Below are 25,872 nucleotides of genomic sequence, written 5' to 3'. Positions count from 1 at the left end.
CCCGGCCCATGGGTTGGAAACACTTGAACAGACCCAGAAAGAAAAACCAGACAAGCCTGGCATGAGTCAGGATTTTGGGGCCTAAATGTCCAACCCCCCCCCCCCCCAAACAAACCCCACTAATATGGTCCCTAGTTATCAATGACTGCATTAATAACCACTTGAAGGTGTTTTTCCTGAAGATTAGCCTCGCTACATTAATAATTAGTGGCATGACTTAAAATCGGTTGATTACGGATTCAACACACGCAAGTTTTTTTTGTTTTGGTAGAAAGAAATTTCATTGAAGAACCGCATCCATACAAGCAGTGGCATCAGCTAAACCAAGCTGGATGAGCCACTGGGTCGTGGTACTAGGCCAAATGATCGGGGATGCAACCGACAAGGCAGACCTAGCCAAGGAATCCGCCACAACATTGGAGGACCTTGGAATATGCAAAAAAATGCAAGAGAAGGACAACTGTAATTGAGAAATATCCATGCATATGTTGAGAATTAATCTCGAAATCAAAGGAGCTTGAGTTCAACTGAGAGATAAGTGAGGAGCAGTCAGACTCGATAATAATCTCAGTGAGACCACTACTAATCGCATGGAGAAACCCTGCCCGCATCACCAAAGACTCAGCCACCAGCGACGATCCACACTGAATCCCACAGGAATAAGCAGAGACAAGCCTTCCAAAATGATCCCACAGCATGACACCAATATGTCATTTACCCGAATCAGCATTCCACGCAACATTGCAATTCACCTTTATGCACTGGGGAGGGGGAGGGGGAGGGGGAGGTGGAGGGGCCCAAATGGTACTAGTAGAAGAGTGGGAAGAGGGGAGCAAACTGTCAACCGTGTTCTAAAAATAGCTACCTATAGAAGTGGCTTCGACGAACTCTGAACATGCCTTACAAGCAACCGAGATGACATCCTTTGGCTTCCAATAGTGATATGTGATCACACGTTCGAGCATAGAATATATAGGTTGCAATTGTTTCACCATTAAATATCTCATGGGATAGTAGTTATTAGGCAAAAGGTGAAATGACCGCCCTACCCTCATGGAAAGGCAGAATTTCTCGATGGGCACAACAGTTATATTACCCACCCCAATGTCTGGGCACAAGAGGTATGCACCGCACACGTCCATGTAGCGTTTTCTATCTCCTACTATAATGGTCTAGTCGTATAGCACTTGCACGAGTGAGGGCACCATTTGTGGTACTTAGACCTGGATCTAGGTGGCGACTCATGTTTTCCACCGCATTTCCCCCCAAGGTCATGCGATGGTAGATCACATCCAATCCCGCATACCTACAACAGGCTCCCATTAACAATTAGCATAAAATAGGGGAAATTAAGTCCCCTATCCCCAATCTTGTCCAAAAAAAGCCATCAGTGGAGTCAGTCCGAGCCATTTTGGTTTGATTCAGACCGGTTTACCGTTTACCTGGTTTGGTCTCCGTTTTGACACCCCTAGGGTCATACAAGAAATGGATTCAACATACACAAGTTCGAGCATAGAACATACAAATCCAATTGAATCTTTCTTAACGTGTATATATATATATATATATATATATATGTATATATATAGAAACATTAAAAGAAATTACTGTTTAATAAAGTCTCCATTGCAATTGATGGTCTTCACAATAGTTTCTTGATGTCAATAGTTATTTTTTGAGCATCCATCGCAGCTCCATACAATCCTTTCCTTGCAAGCCCTGCACAATACAAACCATTCTTTCCCTTCCAATGGTTAGGATAACTTTGTTTCGGAATCCCATCCTGATCGAGAAGGTCATCATCATCCTAATAAACAAACACAAGAGCATTGTTATTATCATGGTCAGAATGGATCAAAATGGCCTCCCCTTACTAATCCATGTACATACTACCACATATTTTTCCATTAATATGATCGATTATAAGTGTTACCTTGAGCCATTTTTTTGTTATTCTTTGAAATCCAGTAGCGAACAAAATCACATCAAACAGATAGGACTTGCCATTTGTGAAGATTACCTCATCATCTTTTATGCTTGATATTCCCGGCAGAACCTATTAAATCATCAATGAAATAAAATTACATAAAAGCAATAATAGTAACAACATCAACTAGAAGTAAAGTTAACCCTTCACACACACACACGTGCACACGTGCACACGCACACACCACACACCACACACACACATTGATGTGACGTGCAGAATCCTCCATGTGCACGTCATGAGAAACCTCTACCTAAATATAGATCTAAAATTTTCATTATTTAATTTCCCCTTCCCCATTAAACAATGAGATTATAAAATTTGAAGAGATCTCGTAATGTAAATGGGTCTTAGGTGGTTATGGGATCCATTCTTCTATTTCACTAATTAAGGAGGATGGGACAATTAAATATATTTCCTTGAAAAGTAGATGGGAGAGGGATCGATGCCCACTTACATTGGCATATTCTTACGCCGCAAGCCATTTGTGGTTATAGAGAAATGGTATATTTAATGAGAAGAGATAAGGATGGCCAATATTTAATGAGGAGAAACAGGGGAGAGGGGCGAGGGGAGAGAGGAGAGGAGAGGAGAGGAGAGAGGGGAGAGAAACTATAAGGACACACTGCCCACATGTAATTCCTTATTTTCCCCAATCAGGCATTAACTATTGGGAGTAATTCAATATTAGGTATCTTGTAATATTAGGTATCTTGTCTTGGCTTGGAAAACAACTTTTTTGACTATCTCTTTCCCATGTGACAATGTACGAAAACTATATGTGCAAGATTAATAAAAAATATAAAACAAAAACAAACACATACACAAAAGAAGCAAGAGGTTTACGTGGTTTATCTACGTCCATAGAGTGAGATTCGACTTCCATTATGAATCTGTTTTTTGTTAAAATTTTCACTATAAATCAAGAGAAGGAAAAATAATACAACTTTTACAATTTGATACCTAAAGTCAATCACCCATTTACACCATTCTCTTCTCTCATTTACTCTACATCTTCACTCTGATCGCTATATCCTTGTACACATGTTGCACTCACATTGTACCTTTTGGACTCTCACTTGGATCCTCACATCTCTATTTGTAATCTCGGTATCGAGATTGGATCGGATCGGTGTATCAGATCAGCCAAATAAGATACATTTACCTTTGTTTTTTCATTTTAAATATGTTTTTATTACCATTTAACCCTTGTCTGTACAGGTGTATCAAATCAGTATCGGGATTGATTTCGGTCAAAATCGATCCGGGCAATTTTTTAGATCCAAGACCTAGATTACGAACCTTGCTCCTTAAAGAAAACCAACTAACTTTCTCTACTCTACCTTGTTGGGCAAGATTTCACTTTTTCTCTTCGTAGACAAAAACCATTACACAGTTCTTCCAAAGTGTCTATTGGAAGATTCCACCTTGCTTAATATCTTCAATTACTAACCACTTTCAGTCCTTTGGAAGACCCAATCTTATTGATCACTCCACTCTACACTTATTTGGGAGACTCTACCTTCTTGAAGACTCCACCTTCTCTACTCATTCTCTTTTTTCTTCTCATTATAAAAAAAACCCATTAAAAAAAGTGTTTGCCAACTCATATGGCACTTGCACATATAGACTTGGACCCAACATGACCCAATACCAACAAATTCTCTACCTTCTCCATTAGTCCATTTATACCAATGAACCAAACCTTCAACCGATTTAAATAAAAACTACGAAACCCAATATCTTGGAATGTCGTCATACACCAGTTGAAGTTCTCTACCTAATTATTTACCAGATCCATCAAACTTACTATGCTATCAATACATCTTTGTACAGTCACCCAAAAGAGAGGTCACATATCTATGACATGTATAGCCACCTATTTTATTCTCTACCCATGTGAGGAGCCACCCCACATGGTGAGGGCAATGAAATGGAATCTCCACCCCACCTAAGACTGGATTAGAGAGGGTCAGATGGGTGGAGATTCCATTTCATTGATCCTCCCTTCCCCATGTGGGTAGGTAGAGGATCCGGACTCGTTGGGAATAATCCCACATTCTTTATCTAACAAATAACTTAAGTTTTTGGGTTAAATAATTCAATAACAACGATTGCATGGAAATATATATACCTGAATCTCGCCGGACTTAATCTTGGCGACGGTGCCGACATCGACGATTGGATACTTGCCATACTTATCTTTCATGGCGAAAGGACCTTCTTCCGGCCTCTTTATCCCATTCTTACTCATGTCTCCATACCACAATTTGCTAAGCAAGAGAACCAATCCATCCACCAAGTCATAGGGCAAATACTTGAACAACTCCAACTCCACATACATCATCCACCGTGTAATAACGTGAAGCTGCATGTGCATGTACATATCAAATAAAAGAAAGTTTTACAAATCACATTCACAACTAGAATGGAAAACCTACTAGATCTAGATCTGATTGGTTTCTAACTAAGTAGTAATCAAAGGTGACACATTACCGGATTTCGAATAATAATGGAGGTCTTAGCTCCAAAGTTTGATAGATCATAAGCAATCTCCATTCCAGAATTACCACACCCAACAACCAACACACTCTTGTTGGCAAAAGGTGCCCCAGTCTTGTATTTTGTGGAGTGCAAAAACTCCCCTGTGAAGCTCTCTATACCATTGATCTCCGGTATAAACGGGTCGGTGGTCTCGCCGGTGGCCACCACTAGAAATCTTGAGCTGTACTCTTCCACCTCATCCATCTTTATGTTTTTGGCCTTGATGAGCCATTTTCCGGCAGCCTTGTCGTACGTCGCTGATTCGATGGACCGGTTGTAAACCGGGTTCACCTTGAATTGGGTTACATAATCGTCTAAGTATTGGACAAATAGCTTTCTGGGTACATAAGTTGGGTATGAATTAGGGAATGGCATGTGTGGAAGCTCACAGAATTGCTTGGCTAAGTGAAGGTGGAGACGATCGTAGGATTTCTTGGTCCAAATGGGACAGTAAATGTCTTCTCTTTCGAGGAGTATGTGAGGGATGGATTGCAGGTTTAAACATGCAGAAACGGAGATTCCAGAAGGGCCAGCTCCTGCAACTATCACTACTGTTTCCTTCATTTTCTTTAATTGGGCTTCTCTCTCTCTCTCTCTCACTCGATCAGTACTGAGTCTGATCTGTTAATTAGAGAGAAGTATTTGGTTTTTAAAGCTGGGAAGTGGTGTTTTAATCTGTGTTTGTTTAATTAGGACTTGTCGACCAATTGGGTGTGGGTGCCAGTGTGCCACCTCGCAATATTAAAGAATGGGATCGTTTTTCATTTAACATATTGGGTAGTTGAACGATCCTAGTTGGCGCGCAGTGGATCTGGCTCTCCTCCAGCGTTAGGACTTGTCCACCAATTGGTTATGGGAGCCACCTCCGAATAATAAAGAACGGGATCGTTTTTCATTTGATATATTTGGTAGTTGGCGCAGTGGATCTGGCTCTCCTCCAGCCGTGGCGGGAGCTGGAGGGTCCCACGTTCGAAAACCAGAAAATTATTCTCTTCAAATTCCTTAAAGTGTGGCGGAGATATCGACACTTGGTAACTGCTGCATCCAACAGTCTATATCAATGAGATCGGACTGTTGGATGCGACAGCTGCCAGGTATCAACATCTCCACCTATCACTATCGCACTGCCATACTTCAGGAATTAGAGAGGATAATAATCCTCAAAAACCACCCCAAAAACAGGGGTTGGTCATTTCACAGGTGGGGCCGGATGGGACCCTCATGTGAAATGACCAGCCCACTTCTATTTTTTCTGTCGTTTTGCGGGGTTGGACCCTCCAGCTCCTGCCACACCTAGACCCACCTGTGAAATGACCAACCCACCCCTGTTTTTGCTGTCATTTTGCAGGGCTGGACCCTCTAGCTCCCGCCACGGTTGGAGTAAATCCATTTTCATGCACAGTAGGGTTGTTTTTCCCATTTTCTTATTTTATTTATTGGAAATTCTGTCCCGTCCATTAATTTATAACATAATTTTGACTAATCCCACCATAGTACGCAGCACGTACAATGTTGAAGAAATTGAATCAGTTGAAGGGTGTAGTGGTAATTTCATATCGATAGTGAAAACAATATTTCACTTTAAAAAGATAGGGCAATTACAAGTTGCTGTGGGGGGGGGGGGGAGGGGGAGAAAAAACAAAGTTTTTATCCCAAGCAAACAAGGAAAGAAGACAACCTAGGAGTGTCAAACGGTTGGTTCAGTCTGATTTCGGTTAGATTGATCGCTGTCTTGGTATTACTACTACGAAGGAAGAGACTGACAACATGTTCGTAAGGGTGTCAAAATCAAACTGAAACCATTTACCAAAATCGAACCAAGCTGTTTTGGTTAGATTGATCGCATCCTTGGTATTACTACTATTCTTTTGTAGAAACTTTTTTCTTTTCTTTCCTTTTCTATCTATCTATAGACAGCCAAACGCAGCCTAAAAAAGTTAGGGGAAAACCTAAAATGACATTAGGAGAAGTGGCGAGGAAAGACATGCTTAACTTAGTCCTTGTATCAAGTATGACATCAAATAGAACTGATTGGAGGGCAAGGATCTATATAGCCAACCTCATTTAGTTGGGATAAATTTGAATTGTTGTTGTTGCTCTAATGAGGAATATAAAAATATTATATGTGAATAACGGGTGGCAGAGAATCAGAGTATGTCTCATGATTTCAATACCTTCTAGAATTTTCTAGTTCAATTACAAATTGGATTGTTTAAATGACACATTTATAAATGTTTATTTGGAGCTTGATCCCTTTTTCTTGATTGCCCCTTGTTTATTCTTAATTTTTTTAAGTCAGTGGTAAACAACAATTTTAAAATAATTTGAAAGTGACTTCTTATTAGGGGTGCAATAGGGTTGGATTGGGCCGGGCTTTATAAAACCCTAGCCCAATCCTAAGTCTCCTTAACTGGGCCCAAGCCCGACCCTACCTTGATTCAGGACCTAAAAATCCCAATCCTGACCTGCCCTCAGGGTTGGGTCTGGCTGACCCTGATTGGCCCTGATCATGGGGAGGGGGAAGGGAAAGATGCATGGGCTGGACTGGGCTAAGGAGAAAATTATCAATTTTACCTACAATATTTTTTTTTTTGTAGGAATTTTACCTAGAATAACACTATAATAAAATGTTTATATCACTTATTATCTTCATATATAATATATTATATAATAGAATGTGGGTGATATATATATATATATATATATTGAATGTGGGAGACATTCAATATATATTTTATAATATAACTTAAAACAGTGTCGGACCAGGTTGGGCCAGGGTCAGCCTGAGGCCTCAACCCTGACCCGACCCGATCCTAACTTAGGTTATAAGTCTTAACATTGTTTTTAGTCAAAGTTTTAAAAGTGTTTTTTTACACCTTCCCTCTTTTTATATGGTTTACTCCTTCCTTCCATTTTTTTATTTGAATTTGTTGTGTACTTCTGTGTAAGAGGCAACTTAAAACTTAGTTTATCAAAAAATAAAAAAATAAAAAAAATAGAGTGAAAGTATAGCCTTTGGAATCTTACCTGCCATTTTATATACAACAGAAAACGTTTTCTATCTCTGCAATTGTCCGTACCAGAGACTGTTTTTACCTACTATAGTTCTTATAAAATAGAGTGAAAGTATAGCCTTTGGAATCTTTCTGCAACCTATGAGTTTAGTGAGTTGTTTCATCTTAAAGGGTTAAGTGTAAGGTCAATCCAGTTGCAGAAGTGGGGCATCTAAAACCTTAAGGAGAGTATTTGTCAGATACGACTCAACTCAAACTGTTCATGCTTGTTCCTGTGCGTGTTGCTTGGAATTCATTTTTCTGGTTCGTTTCTTTTTGCGATTATTGTGCTATTACAGGTATTTATCTATCACTGTATATCAGATTAGTCTTACAAATTCTACCTTGTATAACATGGTGCAAAATCTGCAATGGCTCACTATCAATTTGTTCATGAATCCAAACTCGTCTAATGATTTAATTTTTTTTTATATATATTTTTTTCATATTAAACTTTTTTAAATAGTTCTAAATTTTTTCTTATGTACATTTATTTTTATGGAAAAAAGAACTCTCTTCAGGATTGAGATATCGATATTACTATCGGTCTTTATTGATACCCATCCAAATTGGCCCGAATTGATCAGTTTTACCATTGATTCTATATGGTTACCCAATTCAGAATCGACCAATTAATGGTATCGGCCTCTACCAATACCGATCTGATCCGACCGATCCAATACCAATACCCCAATATATGCCCAGATGGAGTTATTGATTTTTGGCAGAATGAATTAGTTTGGCAGCTGTAGGTTTTTTGGACACAGGTCAGAAGGTAGAAATCTTTGTGGCATGTATAGAAAAAAGGGCTGAAACATGCTCCAGACCTGGGGATTCAGCTAAAGGAAGTGTGGCATGACTGTACAGAAGTGGACCAATTACTCCCTCAATCAGGTCTGCAACCTAGGCCTTGCTTTTTGATTCCACAGCTCATCTATATCACAACTTTTGCAAAAGATATTATGTTTAAGCATTTGGCTAACCCTAATATGTCTCCCTTTTTAGTATGGCTTTGCTAAGAAAGCCTTAAAAGATCGTGATTATTTTGAGATCACCGAATATAAAATGTCTGGGAAAAATAAAACAATAGAAAATGTATGATTTCATTTTATTTTATTTTATTTTTTTTCAATCTTGGTGACGAAGCAGGGATAAGAAACCCTTTGTGGATCACCCGACTCTTGTCTGGATCAAAAATAAATCTCTCTCACTTTCAGACTTTGAGTGCCAAAAGTGTGGGGGACTTGAGGAATCCTCTTTCATGGTTGGTCGATGGTAGCCATCTAATTAAAACCATTTGATTTGATAGATTTGATAAGTTGGAATTGGTTGGTGTAGGTTTCCGTGGTTACTATGCATCTTTAAAAAGATGATATTTAATTTATCAAGAGAGTAGTCTATATCGTAGTGACACGTAGGAGACGTATGACTCCAATGATTTCACCAAATGCCGACAGGTGGAAAAGCAAGAGTTTGATAGATAGGAACACGGTTGTTGTAAAGTCATGTAAGAGTTAGATGAATCCAAACTCGTCTGGTGATTTAAATTTTTTTCAATATATTTTTTTCATATTAATTTTTTTTAAATAGTTCTAAGCTATTTCTTATATACATTTATTTTTATGGGAAACAAGAACTCTGTCCGATAGTGTGCACTCAACATGACCATCTCGCCCCCATAAAATGCACAAATGATGCATCGTACATGGGTAGGAGCCACCCTCCAATACTTATGCATTTTTTTATTTTTATTAAAGGTAAAAACGATTTGACTTATATTGTGAGATGCATGTATGCGGGATTAGGTGATTCATGACTCTGGTTGATTCACACAAAAGAACTTTGGTGGCACATGCTAAGGTAAAAACGATTTGATTTATATTGCGAGGTGCATGTATGCGAGATTAGATGATTCATGATTCTGGTTAGTTCACACAAAAGAACTTGAATGGTTTGAGCTTGCGTGATTCTTTATGGATAAATATTGAATTGTTGTGGACCAAGTCAATGCCAGGTCAATTTATTTGTTAGTCAAACTCAAGTGTGAGTGGTTCAGTTGTAGCCAAGTTTATTTTAGGCCTTTGATATAGACTATAATTGAATAAAAAAAGATATAGAGTTAATGTCTAGGAAGCTTAAAGATTGATTTGGCCAGGTATGCGTATTACTTCAGTGGTTCAAGATAATAGGATCGATTTTGGTTTCACTTAGTGACTCAACGTTTTAACCAAGAACCAAGTTACCAGGTTGGATATAATTTATATTGGTCAATAGATTTAGTCTAATCAAATTCGAAATTTGGGAGTCTGATTTAGTAGATTGGTTAAGTTTCTAAACATAATGTCTTGACCAACAAATGGATGAGTAGTTAGAGAGAATGACTCAGATTCTGAGGAAACACCTATTGGATTTTAAATCGAAAAGAGCAAGTCTTATAAGAGTGTACCATTTTATTGGTGACAATTCTTTGGAGGAATTATGATATTTAAGAGACTTTATGGGGAAAAAAAAATGAAATGCGATCCAAGTATCCACAACAGTTTAGAGATCTTGATATGTAAATTTCGAGGATGAAATTTCTTTAAGAGGGGTGGATTGTAATTTTCTGGCATAATGGAAAGATCCAAATATGTAAATTTCGATGATGAAATTTCTTTAAGGGGGTGGATTGTAATATCCTGGAATAATAAGAAAATTAATTTAAAGTTTTATCTGTTATGTAGATCCTATAGAAGTGACGGAAGGATGATCAGATTTTTGGGAAAACCCTGATACCATTTTAGCCTTGAGACAGCTAATCAGGGGTTAGTACTTTTACCTAAAATAATATTTTTATTGGCTTTAAGGCTGAAATAAGTTCGTACATAGTCAATGTTAGTTTGTAGGAGTTATTCTGGAAGTTTTACCAAACAGGATAAAAATGTCATTTTAGGGTTTTCTGGAGATAGAAACTAAAAAGGGCATTTTTGAAAATTTTCATAATAAATAATTTAATAAGTAAATCAATAATTAATTTAATAAATTTTCACTATTTGAATAATACATTAATTCTAATTAATGCAACAAAACAAACCTTAACCTAATTTGGGCTAAATCTAAACCGGTCTAGTTCTAATATGAATGGGCCTAATATTTGTGGGCTTAATAAAGTACAATTTAATTATTTCAGCTTAATAAAATAACATTATTTTAAAGGATTTATGCTTGGACGATTTATGTAGACTATGTAGATCTTATTTGATTTTGGATGAGAGGATTGAGGTGATGTGGCAACCTCCCATTGGTTGGAGACTTAGCACTAAGAGAATCTTTTCTCTAAGGATAGAGAAAATCTCCATGGATTAGAATCATAGCAAAATAAGGAAGTTAAGTTAGATTAAAACTACCAAATCTAATTCTAAATTTAAAAACTCCAAGTAAAGATTCTTTTTAAAATAATTTGATTGGAGGAGAGAGAAATTAGATTTAGACTAGGAATTTGGAAAGAGAATCATAGGAGACTTAGGTTTTCTCTTAGGATTTTAAATCTGAGAAGGGGGCAGCCACTCCCACGTTTTCTCCTTGGCAAAAACTTGAGAGAAAGAGAGAGGGAGAGAGAAAAATTCGTGGGCTATAAAGAGGAAGAGAAAAAGAAGAAGAAGGAAGGAAAAGAGAAAATTTTGGGTTGTGCAGAACCAGTTACTTGACGACTTATTTTGATCATTTTCTGAGGAGAATTGAGAAAATACTATTTCACGATCAAACGTAGCCTCGTCTGTTAGCTTTGCAACCCAACTAGAATCACTCCAATCGGATATTTGAGCAGAGGGATTGCAAATTTATTATAAGTAGGTTATTCTATCGAAAACCTGTGTTTCCTAAATCCGAGTTTAAGAAATACCTTAGAATTGATTTCATCATTACCTTGACTCTTTAGACTCCATTGAAGCTTCTAAACCTTAGAAGAGGAGGATTTTCACCATTAGAGCATTAAAGTGAAGGTTTTTTCAGATTTGAAGGTGTTTATAGCTTGAAGAAGGTGAGTGAATTTACACAATTTTACATACTTATTTTCTCTAATATAAAAATTATTTTGTTTATTTCTTTTAAAATCTGATACCATGATTTAGATCTTGATTCAACATGTCAAATCATCCTAAATACTTGTTCTAAACTAGAACCTATGTATGCACATGATAGCATGAGAAGAATCTTTGTATTCTACATGATTTATATAAGATATGTGTGTGTAGAATTTTTCTAAAAATATCATGATTATAAATTAATGAATCTAATACATGTGTGTTGATAGTGTGAAGTTCAATGAATGATCTTCTCGATTCAAGCACTTTCATGATGTTTTTCTATGATGCATTTAAATCTGATTTTTATTTGATTTACAGGTTTATATTCTATTAGAATTAAAGATGCTTGCTGATAACTTTGTGCGAAGATTTTGCCAAATCTTCTCGATTTATGTATTGCACTCTATGTCATGATATGTTGATGAAACTCTATTTAATTCTAAGTCTTTTTTTCTATTACAATTCTTTTATTAAATGTTTTAATGTTTGAAATATGGGGAGTTGCAAACCCTAAGTTCTGGACTTGTTGTATAACTTTATGTATAAGCATGGATGTTCTTTTCTTTTATCTTACCGACATGGGTTAAAGTGTTAGGGTAAGGATGAGTCGGTGGGTTTTTGAGCTACAGGCTTATCTTTATTGGAACTATATGGACTACTAGAAAGAGGAAGATGATCAATAATACAATTTAGAAGGGCAAGGTCGGTACAACCTTCTGGGGCATGACTCGGTCTAATTGCAAGCTTGATCACTAGCATTTCATTGGTTTCTGTTTGTGTGGGGGGACAGTGTGTTGTGGTGGATCATAGCTATAATCAAGTGTTGCTATTATGAGGGCCTTGGTTAGTGTATGGTACTAGCTCATACTAGTATATTTTAGGGAGTGATGTCTTTGTTTACTTTATTCTATACTTGTTAATTTCATCGATGGGAATTACTGTAGACACTTTTCATTGCGGTGGCAATGTTTAGCGAATGTGGTATATTTTAGGGGACAGTGTGTAGTGGTGGATCATAGCTGTAATCAAGTGCTGCTATTATAAGGGCCTTGGTCAGTGTATGGTACTAGCTCATACTAGTATATTTTAGGGAGTGATGTCTTTGTTTACTTTATTCTTTACTTGTTTATTTCATCGATGAGAATTACCGTAAACACTTTTCATTGCGGTGGCGATGTTTAGCAGATGTGGCTATGATCAGGTTTTTTATTATGGTCTTATACAAATTATACTTATATGTATGTCTTTCGTTTTTATTCACATGTGTTTGTGTTTTCAAACTTATAATGTTGTGCTGATTTAATTGCTAGGCTTTTCCTAAAGCTTACCTCTCGTTACTTTTCAGATGAGTAGCTTTATGAGTGCGACGATGGTTGTGATGAGGCTAATATGGAAGTTCAGGAAGACAAAGCATATGGATATGATGAGGATAAATACTACTAGAAATTGCTTAGATTTTACTGTTTTGGGGAACATGTTATTTGATTTATTTAAATTGGGAGGTTGTAATTAAATTTAGATTTTAATTTTAAGTTTGGAGGACTTGTAATTAATTACAGATTTTTATTTAATTCTAAGGACTTCCCTTATCGCATTAATATAACTCTTTGTGTTTTGGTTCTACTCCAGTTCATATCTCCTAAAACATATAGATCATGTGGACCATTAATGTCCAAAACCCCTAGACCAAGTTTGGGGGCGTTACAGAAACCCATCTATTCATATTGTTTTGCTATAAATAAATGTGTTTAAATAAAATTTTAAATTTTTTTTGAAATTTGGTTTTTGTGTCTTCCCTTCACAACGTTTGTTTCTTGGGAGTTATTTTTAGCTTATTATTTTTTGTGTGGGGCTTTTAGTCCCACATTGGAAGTGGAAAAGAAACATGAGAGATTAATATTTGGGCCGGGTTGTGTCGTGGAAAAATGAGACTTTGATATATAAAATATTATTTGTATGCTCTAACCTGAATGAAAATAAATTTCGAGTTAACCGACGTCAGTTCGAATACAAATGAAGCCGGTTATGACACATTACATGTCGTTATTTCTCTGAGATAAAAAAAAAAATGACATGGTTTGCTCTTTGACTAACGTGAAGGTCATTCCGACCGAGATCAACGAGGAGGTAACAAATGTCAGCCATCTGTAAAGCAATGTTGGTCGCGTTGCAACTAGAGTCGGTTTCGGTGCTTTCTTTGAATTGACACCTCTTTTTGTAGAGGTGCTTTCAAGGGGCTTCTCTTATCTATAAATAGGAGTGGTCCCAAGCTCTCAAAGATATGATTTTGAATGTTAAATTCTCTCTCTCTTCATACTCTTTTTCTTTATTTTGTTTTGTTGCATATCAATTCAAAAGGTTTTTCTTGTTTCTTTGTAGTGTTTAATTGAACACAACTTAAAAGTACCCTAACATGGTCTAGTAAGTGAGTGCAACAACTATTGAAAAGTGTTAAAAAATTATTTATCCACCTGTGTCCCCCTTTGGATAGTCTATCTTGTTAGAGCTCATGTATGATATATATATTATTTCCTCTCTTTCCTACAAGGTCGGCCTTTTAGAGGAAGCGGTTCCAACATGGTATTAGAGATAGCAGGGGTCACAGTATCAAGTCCCCCTGGGAGCGAGCAAGTGTTATAATTATTTATCCACTCGTGTCCCCCTTTGGATAATCCGCCGTGTTAGAGGTCTTGTATGATATACATATTATTTTCTCCCTTTCCTACAAGGTCAAGATGGTATCAGAGCAGGTAGGGGTCACGGTATCGAGTCCCCCTAGGAGCGGACAAGTGTTAAAAATTATTTATCCACCCGTGTCTCCCTTTGGATAGTCCGCCATGTTAGAACTCCTGTATGATATACATATTGTTTCCTCTCTTTCCTACAAGGTCGGCCTTCTAGAGGAAGCGGTTCCAACAGAAAGGCTTAAGAGACTGTTTCATCTTGGAGATCGATTCGTTAGAACCTATATTACACCATAGGGGTCGACTATGATCTTAAGGAGAGTGACCAATGGCACAACTTAGCCCCACCAAGTTCTGTTCGTGATTATTGTATGTATTCTACTTTTGCTACTGTTTGTGGTTGCTTCATAAAGGATTAAGCATTGAAAGAGAAGTTCTATATTCTAACTTTATTATTCCAACATGTTCAAAATGACATGAGGATTAACTCAGGGTTTTCAAGTTTATGAAGTTAAAAAGCTACCAATAGAATTGAATTCTCTCGTTATGTGAGATGGTCTTTTCCATAGATGTTCTGAAAATCGTAAGCTAAGTAATAAATCATCGAAACCTGCCAGTGAGATTGCTTCCACTTGTTTCTGTAAATTGTGAATCCATAGAGGTTTCCAATCCTAATATGAACCCCTTGACATCAAGGTTTGTACCTAACTATGTTATTTACTAAAATCTTAATTTTTTATGCAATAGTTAGAGATTGGGACACCCTAGTTTTCTAATGTATTGTGTTCTGTGCACCTACGCATTCCATGTGAAAAATAAGATTTTCTATTTTGGTGGTCTAGTATGGTCATTGCCTTTGTTTGTAAAAGCTGTATTAATGGAGTGTTGTGTTTTTGTTGGGATAAGTTTAGCCTAATACTGGTATTAGCCTAATACTGGTAAAGTGATCACCGATTAGGTATTATGCTTATTTGACACTCCTTAAAAAGTTATTTGACGCTCCTTAAAAAGTATGATAGAATGTGTGTGTGGGCTTACATATATTATTCCTTTAATGAGAAAAAGATTGGAGTTGTATCCTTTTTGTAGGGTTCGTCTCAGAATCCTAAAAAACACATAAAAATCCCAAAAATACCATTCCTACGAGATTGGTGAACTGATCTCCGCAACATCGCCTTTCCATAGGGGCGTGACGGTCACTTCACACGAGCCAGTGTCTGGGCACAGGGACCACGCGCTGCATGCGACTAGGTAGCATTCTTTCTCCCTAATTATAATCCCAAAAAATATTGGTATGCTGAAACATATATACGACAACCTGTCTATCAGTTATGATGGATTGAGGCTTGACATGCGAACAAGGAATCAACCTTATGTCCTAAGCTATCACGTGCTAGATATTTGGGTCATCAAGGAAAATTTTCCCATTTATTTATTTATTGTATCATTAAAGGATGGTCTCATAAGAATATATGAACAAATGACATTGAAGAATTCCACGGAAGAAGCTTTATACTTAAATTATAAGAAAAAGTTTTCCTTCACTGTGGGTGGTGGAAATCAATAGTAGACAAAGTCAGGCCCCATATTGTATGAATTCATTCATACCCCTAGGTTTCCAATTCAAGAAAGATTAATGTATGGAATCCCTTCACCCTAAATGAAGAGAAACTTGGTCCTAAAAATATACAAGAAGTTGAAGCAAGTCATAAAAAAGGTGATGTGACAAACTTCACAATCTACAGTTATGCATGGCTAGGGTGCAAGTCTGGCAAGTTAGGCCACGGTATTGAGACCTCAAGCCAGCCCAACTTCATATTTGGAAATCTTATTCCCAAACCAGACCAGCCAAATATATTAGCCCATAATATATAAACACATTAATTAAGACGTGATAAAGGTAAGATTTGAACCCAGACCACAAGGATGCCTAAACAAATGAGCTCCTAGGCACCTATTTGTGCCATGTGGGGAACTGATGTAGCAACTTTGATATGCCACATATTGAATTCAAACTGAAATTCTATCAAATACGCTCCCATGTATGTCAATACATACATATATTTGTCAACATGTTCATTTATTGACATGCACCCGCGAAGGCACAAGGCTGTGTGAAATGACCGTCACTTAGAGTCTTTTAAACCTAATAAACTGAAATTCTATCAAATACGCTCCTATGTATTTTTTAAAGTTCAATTTTGTAACAACTTTGCTAACTCTATTTAGGATGAAACTTGACATGCGAGATACATGGGTCCTTCTATCAAAACAAAAAAAAATCAGAATTAGAATACTCTTGTCAAATTTATGGCATGCGAGATACATCTGACACTCATGTTGCAGAAAATGGGTGCAGACTGGATACTTCTCTATTCTGTGCAAAGTACGTAAGACCACCCGGCCATAAAAATAGCACTAAAGGTTCTTTGCAAGGCAATCCACCTAGGACCTTTGTATAGATAGGACATGGTCTAAATTAGAGTACTCTTGTCAAATTTATTGAGAGCTTAATTAATCATGTACCCTCCCAATATTGGCATGCAACTTTTTGATAAGCAAAAAGTGCACCCTCTTCATAATTATAGATTTTAGAGCTTTGTTTTCTATGTGACTAACTCCATTTGGCCTAAATTTTGACATGTGATCAAGGGACCTTACACCCCACATGTCCATAAAGTTTGGCTGCATTTGAGTTACTACATCATAGATTTGTAGGTTATACAAGAAGTTTAGTTCAAGCACAATAGAATATAAAATCCACTCACTCTTTCCTATAATACATGATATTAGTAGGCTCACTTTTAGCAACAACATTTGAAGAAATTACTAAATAAAATCTCCCTTACAATTGGTGCTCTTCACAATATTTCTTGATATCATTAGCTATGTTTTGACCATCCACACCACTTCCATACAAACCTTTTCTTGCCAACCCTGCACAATACAATCCATTCTTTCCCTTCCAATGGTTTGGATAACTTTGTTTCGCAATTCCATCCTCGCCGAGAAGCTCATCATCATCCTGAACAAACACAAACGAACATTGTTATTAATTATCATCGGGGAATGGATAAAAATTCGCCACTCCTGCCCTTTCCAATATCCATGCACATATATACCACAACAATTTTTCCCATTATCAAAGAGAATACCCTTCTCATTTTCTTTTTTCTTTTTTCTTTTTTTGAGTTCTGGATAAATAAGAAGAATACTTTATGATCTATTATAAGTGTTACCTTTAGCCATTTTTTTGTTACTCTATGAAATCCCGTGGCAAACAAAATTACATCAAACTGATAGGATTTGCCATCCGTGAAGATAACTTCATCACCTTCTACGCTTGATATTCCAGGTAAAACCTGTTAATATAGCAACAACAACAACAATAACAAAAATAAATAAATTAAATAAAGGAAAAAAAAACTTTGTCCGGGAGTGTGGCCTACACTAGCACTCCCATGAGTCTCTCTCTCTTCTCCACATATGAAAAGACATCTCTGCACCCCCCCTCCCCTTTTTTTTTTTTTTTTTTTTCTTCTTTGAGAAAGAGAGATATAGACACATGAGATAGAAAACTGCTTCTCATAAAATAAAATAATTTTTAAATCTTTGAATTAAATATTTAGGTTGTTTTTTCCCCATATACACATGACAAAACAGAGTAGATTTTTCTTGGTATGATATTATTATTAAAAAATTATTAAAAATATTCAATGAGATCGATGTCTTCTTGTGATGTTTGGTCTATTCCTTCAATAATTATGAGGAAAATTGCCGTGCAAGTAATGATCTGTCACAAATTTAGCTGCACTTTAGTAACTCCAAAATCTATAATTCCATTTTATTTTCTTCCTCTATTAAACAAGCTAGAATACCATCTTTGTTTATTATTTTGGAGCAACGAAAAGCATTAAATATTTTAACTTGACTTGAAAACTACTTTTTTTTTATAATATCTTGAAAACTACTCACTTTAGTAAGAGGAGTCGTATACAATACGACTTATTTAAGAATTAAAAACGACAAGGACTCGAGCAATGTGAACCTAACATATAAAACATCCAGAACCCATTATAATGGTAGGACCCACACCATGTCCTATCCATTTTATTGTATTAGGGACAAGCCTTTCCTACAGACAAAGACTTTACCAACCTACATATGACAGAGCGATTGTGAGTGGCCAAGACGGATTTCGCAATGTATTCTTGCATTTGGATATTGAATCATATATGATAAAGTATAATTGATAAAGTTTTCTTTTTCTGATAATGAACGGTTTCCTTCACAAATCCCTCTTACAATTTTTGTATGTTTCAAAATATCCTCTTTATATTCATTCTCGCCATTTTATTTACTGTGGAGTGGACGAAACTCGGTACAAATATAATTATGAAAAGACCCAATTTTTTCTCATTGACTGTGAAGAGGAATCTCTTGATTTTGAATCATCATGATAGTCTGATACACATCATTACGAGAGTTTGGATTTTCTACTCATGTGGGGTGCCATCTCATATCCTATGGTTAAAGAAATTCTCTATTGATTCTTTGAAAAATATTAAAAGGTGGGCCTCGGTGCAACAGAAACGTTGTTTCTATTGTAATCAAGTGATTACGGATTTAACTCTGAAAACAGATTTTTTACAAAAACAGAGATAAGATTACGTAGATTATGACCCTCCCGAGAGCCTGCAGTGGCGAAACCCCTTTCTTCAGCCCTTGGAGAAGTATGAGGGAGGGAGGAAGGTTAGTGTCCAACCGGGGGTTAGAAGGAAAAAATTTTCCACTAGGAAGGGCAGTAGGGTCCACCAAAGTTATGGAATTAACTCTTCCACTTCTTCACCTGAGGGGGACAAGGTGTTAAATATAATAAATCTTTGCTAGTACAACTGAATGGAAGAAGTGTAAATACCTGAATCTCGCCGGACTTAATTTTCCCAATGGTGCCGACGTCGACGACTGGATACTTTCCATACTTATCTTTCATGGCGAAAGGACCTTCTTGGGGTCTCTTTATCCCACACTTGCTCATATCTCCATACCACAATTTACTAAGCGAGAGAACAATCTCATCTACCAACTCATATGGCAAATACTTGAACAAGCTCAACCCCACATATGCCATCCACCGAGTCATAACATGAGTCTGTTTAAACACCAAATAAATAAACCAAATTAATTAGCAGTAATTAAGAATAATTAAAATGTACTCTTTCATTAATTTAAGGTGATAATTAATTAATTACCGGATTTCGAATTATAATTGAGGTCTTAGCTCCAAAGTTTGATAGATCATAAGCAATCTCCATTCCAGAATTACCACACCCAACAACCATAACACTCTTGTTGCCAAAGGGTTCTCCAGTCTTGTATTTTGTGGAGTGTAAAACCTCCCCTTTGAAGCTCTCTATCCCTTTAATCTCCGGTACGAATGGGTCGGTGGTCTCGCCGGTCGCCACTACTAGAAATGTTGACATGTATTCCTCCACCTCATCTGTCTTTAGGTTCCTAGCCTTGACGAACCATTTTCCGGCAACCTTGTCGTACGCCGCCGATTCGATGGACCGGTTGTAAACCGGGTTCACATTGAACTGGGTTACATAATCGTCCAAATATTGGACAAATAGTTTTCTGGGTACATAAGTTGGGTATGAATCAGGGAATGGCATGTGTGGAAGTTCACAGAATTGCTTGGCTAAGTGAAGGTGGAGACGATCGTAGGATTTCTTGGTCCAAATGGGACAGTAAATGTCTTCTCTTTCGAGGAGTATGTGAGGGATGGATTGAAGGTTTAAACACCCAGAAGTGGAGATTCCAGTAGGACCTGCGCCTGCAACTATCACTACTGTTTCCTTCATTTTTCTTTGGTTTCTTTTCCCACTCACTCTGCGTCTGATTTGTTAAGAGAGAGGAACCCATTTGGGTTTTTTTTATAGTGACCTTTGCCTTGGCTGCACCGGTTCCACTGCCTGCGTATGCGTCTCAAATTTTGACGTGTAGTTGTAGACTTGTAGTTTTTCCAATCTCAGATGTGACAGCTAGGAAAAAAAATTAAAGTGTGGGTTTTTTTTGTGGGTTTTGTCGTTGAAGACTCGTAGTTTTCATTAGATATAATTTCCTTTTTAGCGGTCGAAAGTTGGCCTTATTTTTTTTTTTTTTTTTTTTCTGTATTTTCTTATTTTATTATTGTCAAGAATAAATAGAAACAACTGAAGGGTATAATAGTAATTTCAATAATGATCCTTAAGTGCATAATACTGATGAAATTGTGAAAACTTATTCCCACTATGAGATGATGAAACTGAAGGCATGTAACCGTTGGTCTGCTGTGGGGGTTGATGAGCCGCATTAACCATTATAGCAAAGAATGTGGCGGTGTAACCGTTGGCTGCATGTTGAGCATCGAAATGTATAACTGTTTGACTGGAGTTACAATCATTTAGTGCAAAAGTTGGTTGAAGGGAATAACCATGAGGAATCACAGTAACGACACTGGTGGCCACAGATAAAACTGAAGGTATGTAACTACTGGTCAACTGTGGAAGTTGATGAGCATTAACTATTGTAGCAGAGATGTGGTGGTATAACCGTTGGCCACATGTTAAGAATTTAAATGTGTAACCGTTTGAATGAAGTTACAATCATTTAATGCAAAGGCTGGTTGAAGGGACAACCATTATGAATCATTGTAACGGCATCGGCGCTTGAGCCACCCTATTGGCAATCAATATTCACGGCGCCAGCGGCATTGGAGGGCCAAACTCGCAATATTTCGTATCATATTCACGGCGCCAACAGCATTGGAGGGCCAAACTCGCAATATTTCGTATCATAGTGTAACAGCACTCTAAATTGAGAAATAGTAGCTCACGAGGTATCCATATAACAATGTATTTGAAAACCCAAGCACTATCATCACCCACCTCCATCTTAAAAAACTCCACCACTCCTTGAGCATGCCAAGCCAAAATCACTAGAACATTATTCTAGGCTATTGCAACATTGTCCTCCAATTCATCCCTTACCACGAACTTATCTTCGTCTTCGCTTTGCTTTTGTCTTCGTCTTGGCCTACCCTCTCATCTTCGTCTCCTTCGTCTTTTCCTTTGCCTTCGCCTTTGTGTTCGTCTTCACTTCGACGACTTCCAATGGTCATGGTGATTCACTCACAAGAAAGAGAGAAAAACCAATATTTTGGGTTTGTAACACTTTTTGACGATGAACCACTATCTTAAAAGCATTTTGAGATTAACACAAGGGGTAATTAAAAGAAGGCAAGAGATCTCTTCTTGGTCGCATGATCTCTACACAAGCGTCTGGGCCAATAGGGGAGCAGGCCTAGGTATGTACCTAGGGGCAGAGGCCTCATTTCACGCATAGGAAACACCACCAAGTAGAGATCTTTTTCCCTTAAAAGAAATTTGTTAAGTTCACACTAAACTTATAGAGGTGTCATTCAGACCATGGTTTTAGTGCATGATATCGGATCGGGTATCAATCATGTACAAAACTGATACGATACCAATATAGTGTCGACACAGATCAACCATGGTCTTACCCCTTGTTTGCACTGTTTTACCGATATGATATCAACACGTATTAGAATCGGTGACTGGCAAAACTGATATGTATTGCCACGTATTCGTTACCTCAAACCATGATTTAGACATTCCCTTAAATAAGGGACTATCTAAATGACACCTCTATGGGTGTGTTGACTCCATCTTTTGATTGACCCTTGTCTTATTTTCCAAAAATTCTTTCAGCCAATAGTAAAGAAAGGGTTTTGAAATATTAGAAAACATTGTTGTAACCAAGGTTTTTATTTTGGTAAATTTGTAACCAAGATTGTGACCTTAGTTTTTTTTACCTTTTTAAGTATAATACTCTCTTTTTTTCAATAAGGGTACATCTATAATTGCACATAAAAACTATATTAGTTGATACATTAAATAACTTTCAACTTTTTGAAAACTTTTTTTACATCTTTATTAAATGATGTATAAAATAACTTTTGAAAATAAGACAAGGAGAAATTAAAAGAAGGATACAATTTCTTAGTTCACCATTTTGATAACAACAAGTTGCACCTTTGAAATATATTTTGAAAAGAGAAATTTACGTTTACCACCCCTATGGTTTCAAACAATTACGTCTACCACCCCTGGAATTTCATCTACCTCCCCTATATTTTGAAAGATTCTTACAAATGTACCCCTATCGTTAGATGAGAACAGTCAAGTGATGATGTCATCACCCAAATATAATCTAAATGCCCCCAATAATACCCTTACAAACATACCCCTACTGTAGTAATTTTTTTAATCCCCAAACTAACCCTGGGTCCATGTAACATGACCCTTTTACCCTTCTTCTTCTTCTTCTTCTGCTTCTTCCTCCTCCTCCGCCTACAACTCCGCCCTCACTCCTTCAACATCTATTCGAGTGGTGAAGTGGTTCAATGCCCAGAAAGAAATCTCTCGAAGAAAATCAAATCCATGGATTTGGGGTTTCTGCAGGTGATGGATCTGAGCTACAACCGATTGTCGGGCGTTGTTCCATCTGCATTCCAATACCCGTCTCTGCGATAGCTCACTCTATCCCACAATCGACTGTCATCGATACAGGTTCCCAGAGACAGGGGAGCCCATAGCGAGTTGGTGGCCTTGGATCTGAGCTACAACGAGCTTCAAGGGTTGTTGCTGGCATTCATGGGGATAATGCCGAAGCTGTCGGCCCTGTCATTGGAGAAGAACAAGTTCACAAGGATGATACCGTCTCAGTATGCATTGAAGGCATCAGTGTCGAGTAAGGGAACATCACCATTTGCGAGGCTATTGCTTGGGGTGCCCTAGGGATTTATCATTCTCCATGAATTAATTTATGTTTTTCAAGAAAGACCGAAGAAATCGAAGCCTAAACCTAAGAAAGATAATCCTAACTTATTTCTTTGTAGAACCCTTTAACAAAATTATCGATTTTCCTCCTGTTGCGGTAAGATCTGGGTCGAGCTCTCCTGGGTCCGAGCTGACCTGCACAGAAGAACATAAGAGGCTAAGGAGTGCCGGCCTAAGCTGACGGAATAGATCCGACGCCTAAATTAGATCTTGCTCAACAGATAATCTCCAAGTAGAGAAAAGATGAGCCCCTTTACCTTTATGGTACCTGACTATTTATAGCGTTTAGCTTATAGATCGTCATAGGTATTTAGTCTATGCTAGATCGTTGCTCTGATCTCCAAATGTATAGGTGGAGCACCTCTGGTGCAGACACCTATCCCAAAGAGTCATACAGATGGCATGACCTTAAGTCATGCAAGATGCATGACATGGGTGAATTGATTCTATCCTTAGCTTGTTGACTGATCTGGGGACATGATAAGATCGGATCAGTTATGGCATGACTGATCCGATCATATATAGATGGGCCTTCGTAGATTCTTACTGATGTTGTTCGATTTTAACTTGCACTTTGTTGTTTTTAGTTCGGCTCTGGTCGGCCTAGAGTCTGATAGTTGTAATGAGCTAGAAGGATTATCTGAGGGTCGGTTCATGTCAAGTTGGGTCGGCCCAGCATCTGATAGGTATGAAGAGCTGGGTGGATGATCTGAGACAGTTCGGGTCGGCTCATGTCAGAGCTAGATGGATGATCTAAAACAATTCGGGTCAGCCTCATCCCAGATGTTGCCACAGGTCATCATCTCACTGGTCGATAATAATTTGGTTCATCAGAGGCCCCCCACTCATTCAGGGTGAGGTTGCCTTGAGCGAGTAGTCATAAGTCTATGGCTCGAGAAGGTTCGCCCTGAGTGAGTAGTCAGTCACGAATGAGGTCTTTTTATACCGATCCAGAGATCGGTTCTTCACACCTTGCGAATGAGGTTTTCCTTGTCGACCCTGAGGTTAGTCCTTCACACTTCACAGATGAGGTCTTCCATGCCGACCCAGAGGTCGGTTCTTCACACCTCACGAATGAAGTCTTCTATGCTACCCCAAGGTCTGTTCTTCACACCTCACAGATGAGGTCTTCCATGCCGACCCGGAGGTCGGTTCTTCACGTCTCACGAATGAGGTCTTCTATGCTGATCCGGAGGTCTGTTCTTCACACCTCACAGATGAGGTCTTCCATGATGACCCGGAGGTTGGCTCGTCTATTTCCAATCCGAAGGTCGGCTCATCTGTTCATGGATGAGGTCTTTGTTGCCTCACGGATTAGGACTTTACCAGCTCGGAGGTCAGCTTATTTTTTTTCCAACCCGAAGGTCGGCTCATCTCTCATGGATGAGGTCTTCATTGCCTCACGGATTAGGACTTTACCAACCCGGAGGTCAAATCTTCACACCTCACGAATGAGGTTTTCTATGCTGACCCGGAGGTCTGTTCTTCACACCTCACAGATGAGGTCTTCCATGATGACCCGGAGGTCGGCTCATCTCTTTCCAACCCAGAGGTTGGCTCGTCTATTCATGTATGAGGTCTTTGTTGCCTCACGGATTAGGACTTTACCAACCCAGAGGTCGGCTCGTCTCTTCATGGATGAGGTCTTCGTTGCCTCACAGATGAGGTCTTTACCAACCCGGAGGTCGGCCTCATCTCTTTCCAACCTGGAGGTCGGCTTGGTTCCTCACGGATGAGGCCTTCGTTGCCTCAAGGATGAGGACTTTACCAACCCAAAGGTCAGCTCGACTCCTCATGGATGAGGTCTTCGTTGCGATGAGGACTTTACCAACCCAGAGGTCGGCCTTGTGTTTTTCTAACCCAGAGGTCGGCTCATCTCCTCACGGATGAGGTCTCCGTTGCCTCAAGGATGAGAACTTTACCAACCCAAAGGTTGGCCTCGTCTCTTTCCAACCCGGAGGTTGGCTCGGTTCCTCACGGATGAGGTCTTCGTTGCCTCACGGATGAGGACTTTACCAACTTGGAGGTCGGCATCCTCTCTTTCCAACCAGGAGGTCGGCTCAACTCCTCACGGATGAGGTCTTCGTTGCCTCAAGGATGAGGACTTTAACAATCCAGGGGTCAGCCTCGGCTCCTCATGGATGAGGTCTTCGTTGCCTCATGGATGAGGACTTTTCCAACCGGAGGTCGTCAGCTTGGCTTCTCACGGATGAGGTCTTTACTAAACCAGAGGCCAGCCTTGGCTCCTAACGGATGAGGTCTGTACCAACCCAAAGGTCGACCTTGTCTCTTTTGAACCCAGAGGTCGGCTCGTTTCCTCACGGATGAGGACTTTACCGAACCGGAGGTCTGCCTCATCTCTTTCCAACCCGGAGCTCGGCTCGTCTATTTTCAACTCAGAGCTCGGTTCATCTCCTCACGAATGAGGTCTTCTTATGCCAATCCGGAGATCGGTTCTTTGTACCTCACGGATGAGGTGTTCCTTGCTGACCCGGAGGTCTGCTCTTCACGCCTCTCGGGTAAGTTCTTCCTACCTCACGAATGAGGTCTTCTTACGCCGATCTGGAGATCGGTTCTTCACACCTCATGGATGAGGTCTTTTTTCTGACCCAAAGGTCGGTTCTTCACACCTCACGG

The 25,872-nt window shown here is 38.5% G+C and overlaps 2 protein-coding genes across 2 annotated transcripts; both read right to left on the bottom strand.

Moving 5' to 3' along the window:
- Positions 1–1,610: 1,610 nt before the first annotated feature.
- LOC122667705 (probable indole-3-pyruvate monooxygenase YUCCA10) lies at positions 1,611–5,127 on the bottom strand. The gene is made up of 4 exons (XM_043864098.1): positions 4,484–5,127; positions 4,122–4,355; positions 1,934–2,056; positions 1,611–1,807 (listed from the first exon to the last, which is right to left on the bottom strand). Exons 1-4 carry the CDS (start codon positions 5,093–5,095, stop codon positions 1,643–1,645), a joined length of 1,134 nt encoding a protein of 377 aa, XP_043720033.1. The 5' UTR covers positions 5,096–5,127; the 3' UTR covers positions 1,611–1,642.
- Positions 5,128–6,107: 980 nt separating this feature from the next.
- On the bottom strand, positions 6,108–20,219 carry LOC122668423 (probable indole-3-pyruvate monooxygenase YUCCA10). The gene is made up of 5 exons (XM_043864989.1): positions 19,585–20,219; positions 19,251–19,484; positions 17,572–17,694; positions 17,193–17,357; positions 6,108–6,164 (listed from the first exon to the last, which is right to left on the bottom strand). The coding sequence occupies exons 1-5, from the start codon at positions 20,194–20,196 to the stop codon at positions 6,108–6,110; spliced, it is 1,191 nt and encodes a 396-aa protein (XP_043720924.1). The 5' UTR covers positions 20,197–20,219.
- Between the last annotated feature and the right edge of the window lie 5,653 nt (positions 20,220–25,872).

This window comes from Telopea speciosissima, chromosome 7, assembly GCF_018873765.1.
Source record: "Telopea speciosissima isolate NSW1024214 ecotype Mountain lineage chromosome 7, Tspe_v1, whole genome shotgun sequence".
NCBI lineage: Eukaryota > Viridiplantae > Streptophyta > Magnoliopsida > Proteales > Proteaceae > Telopea > Telopea speciosissima.
This window is presented reverse-complemented; position numbering and strand designations above follow the sequence as displayed.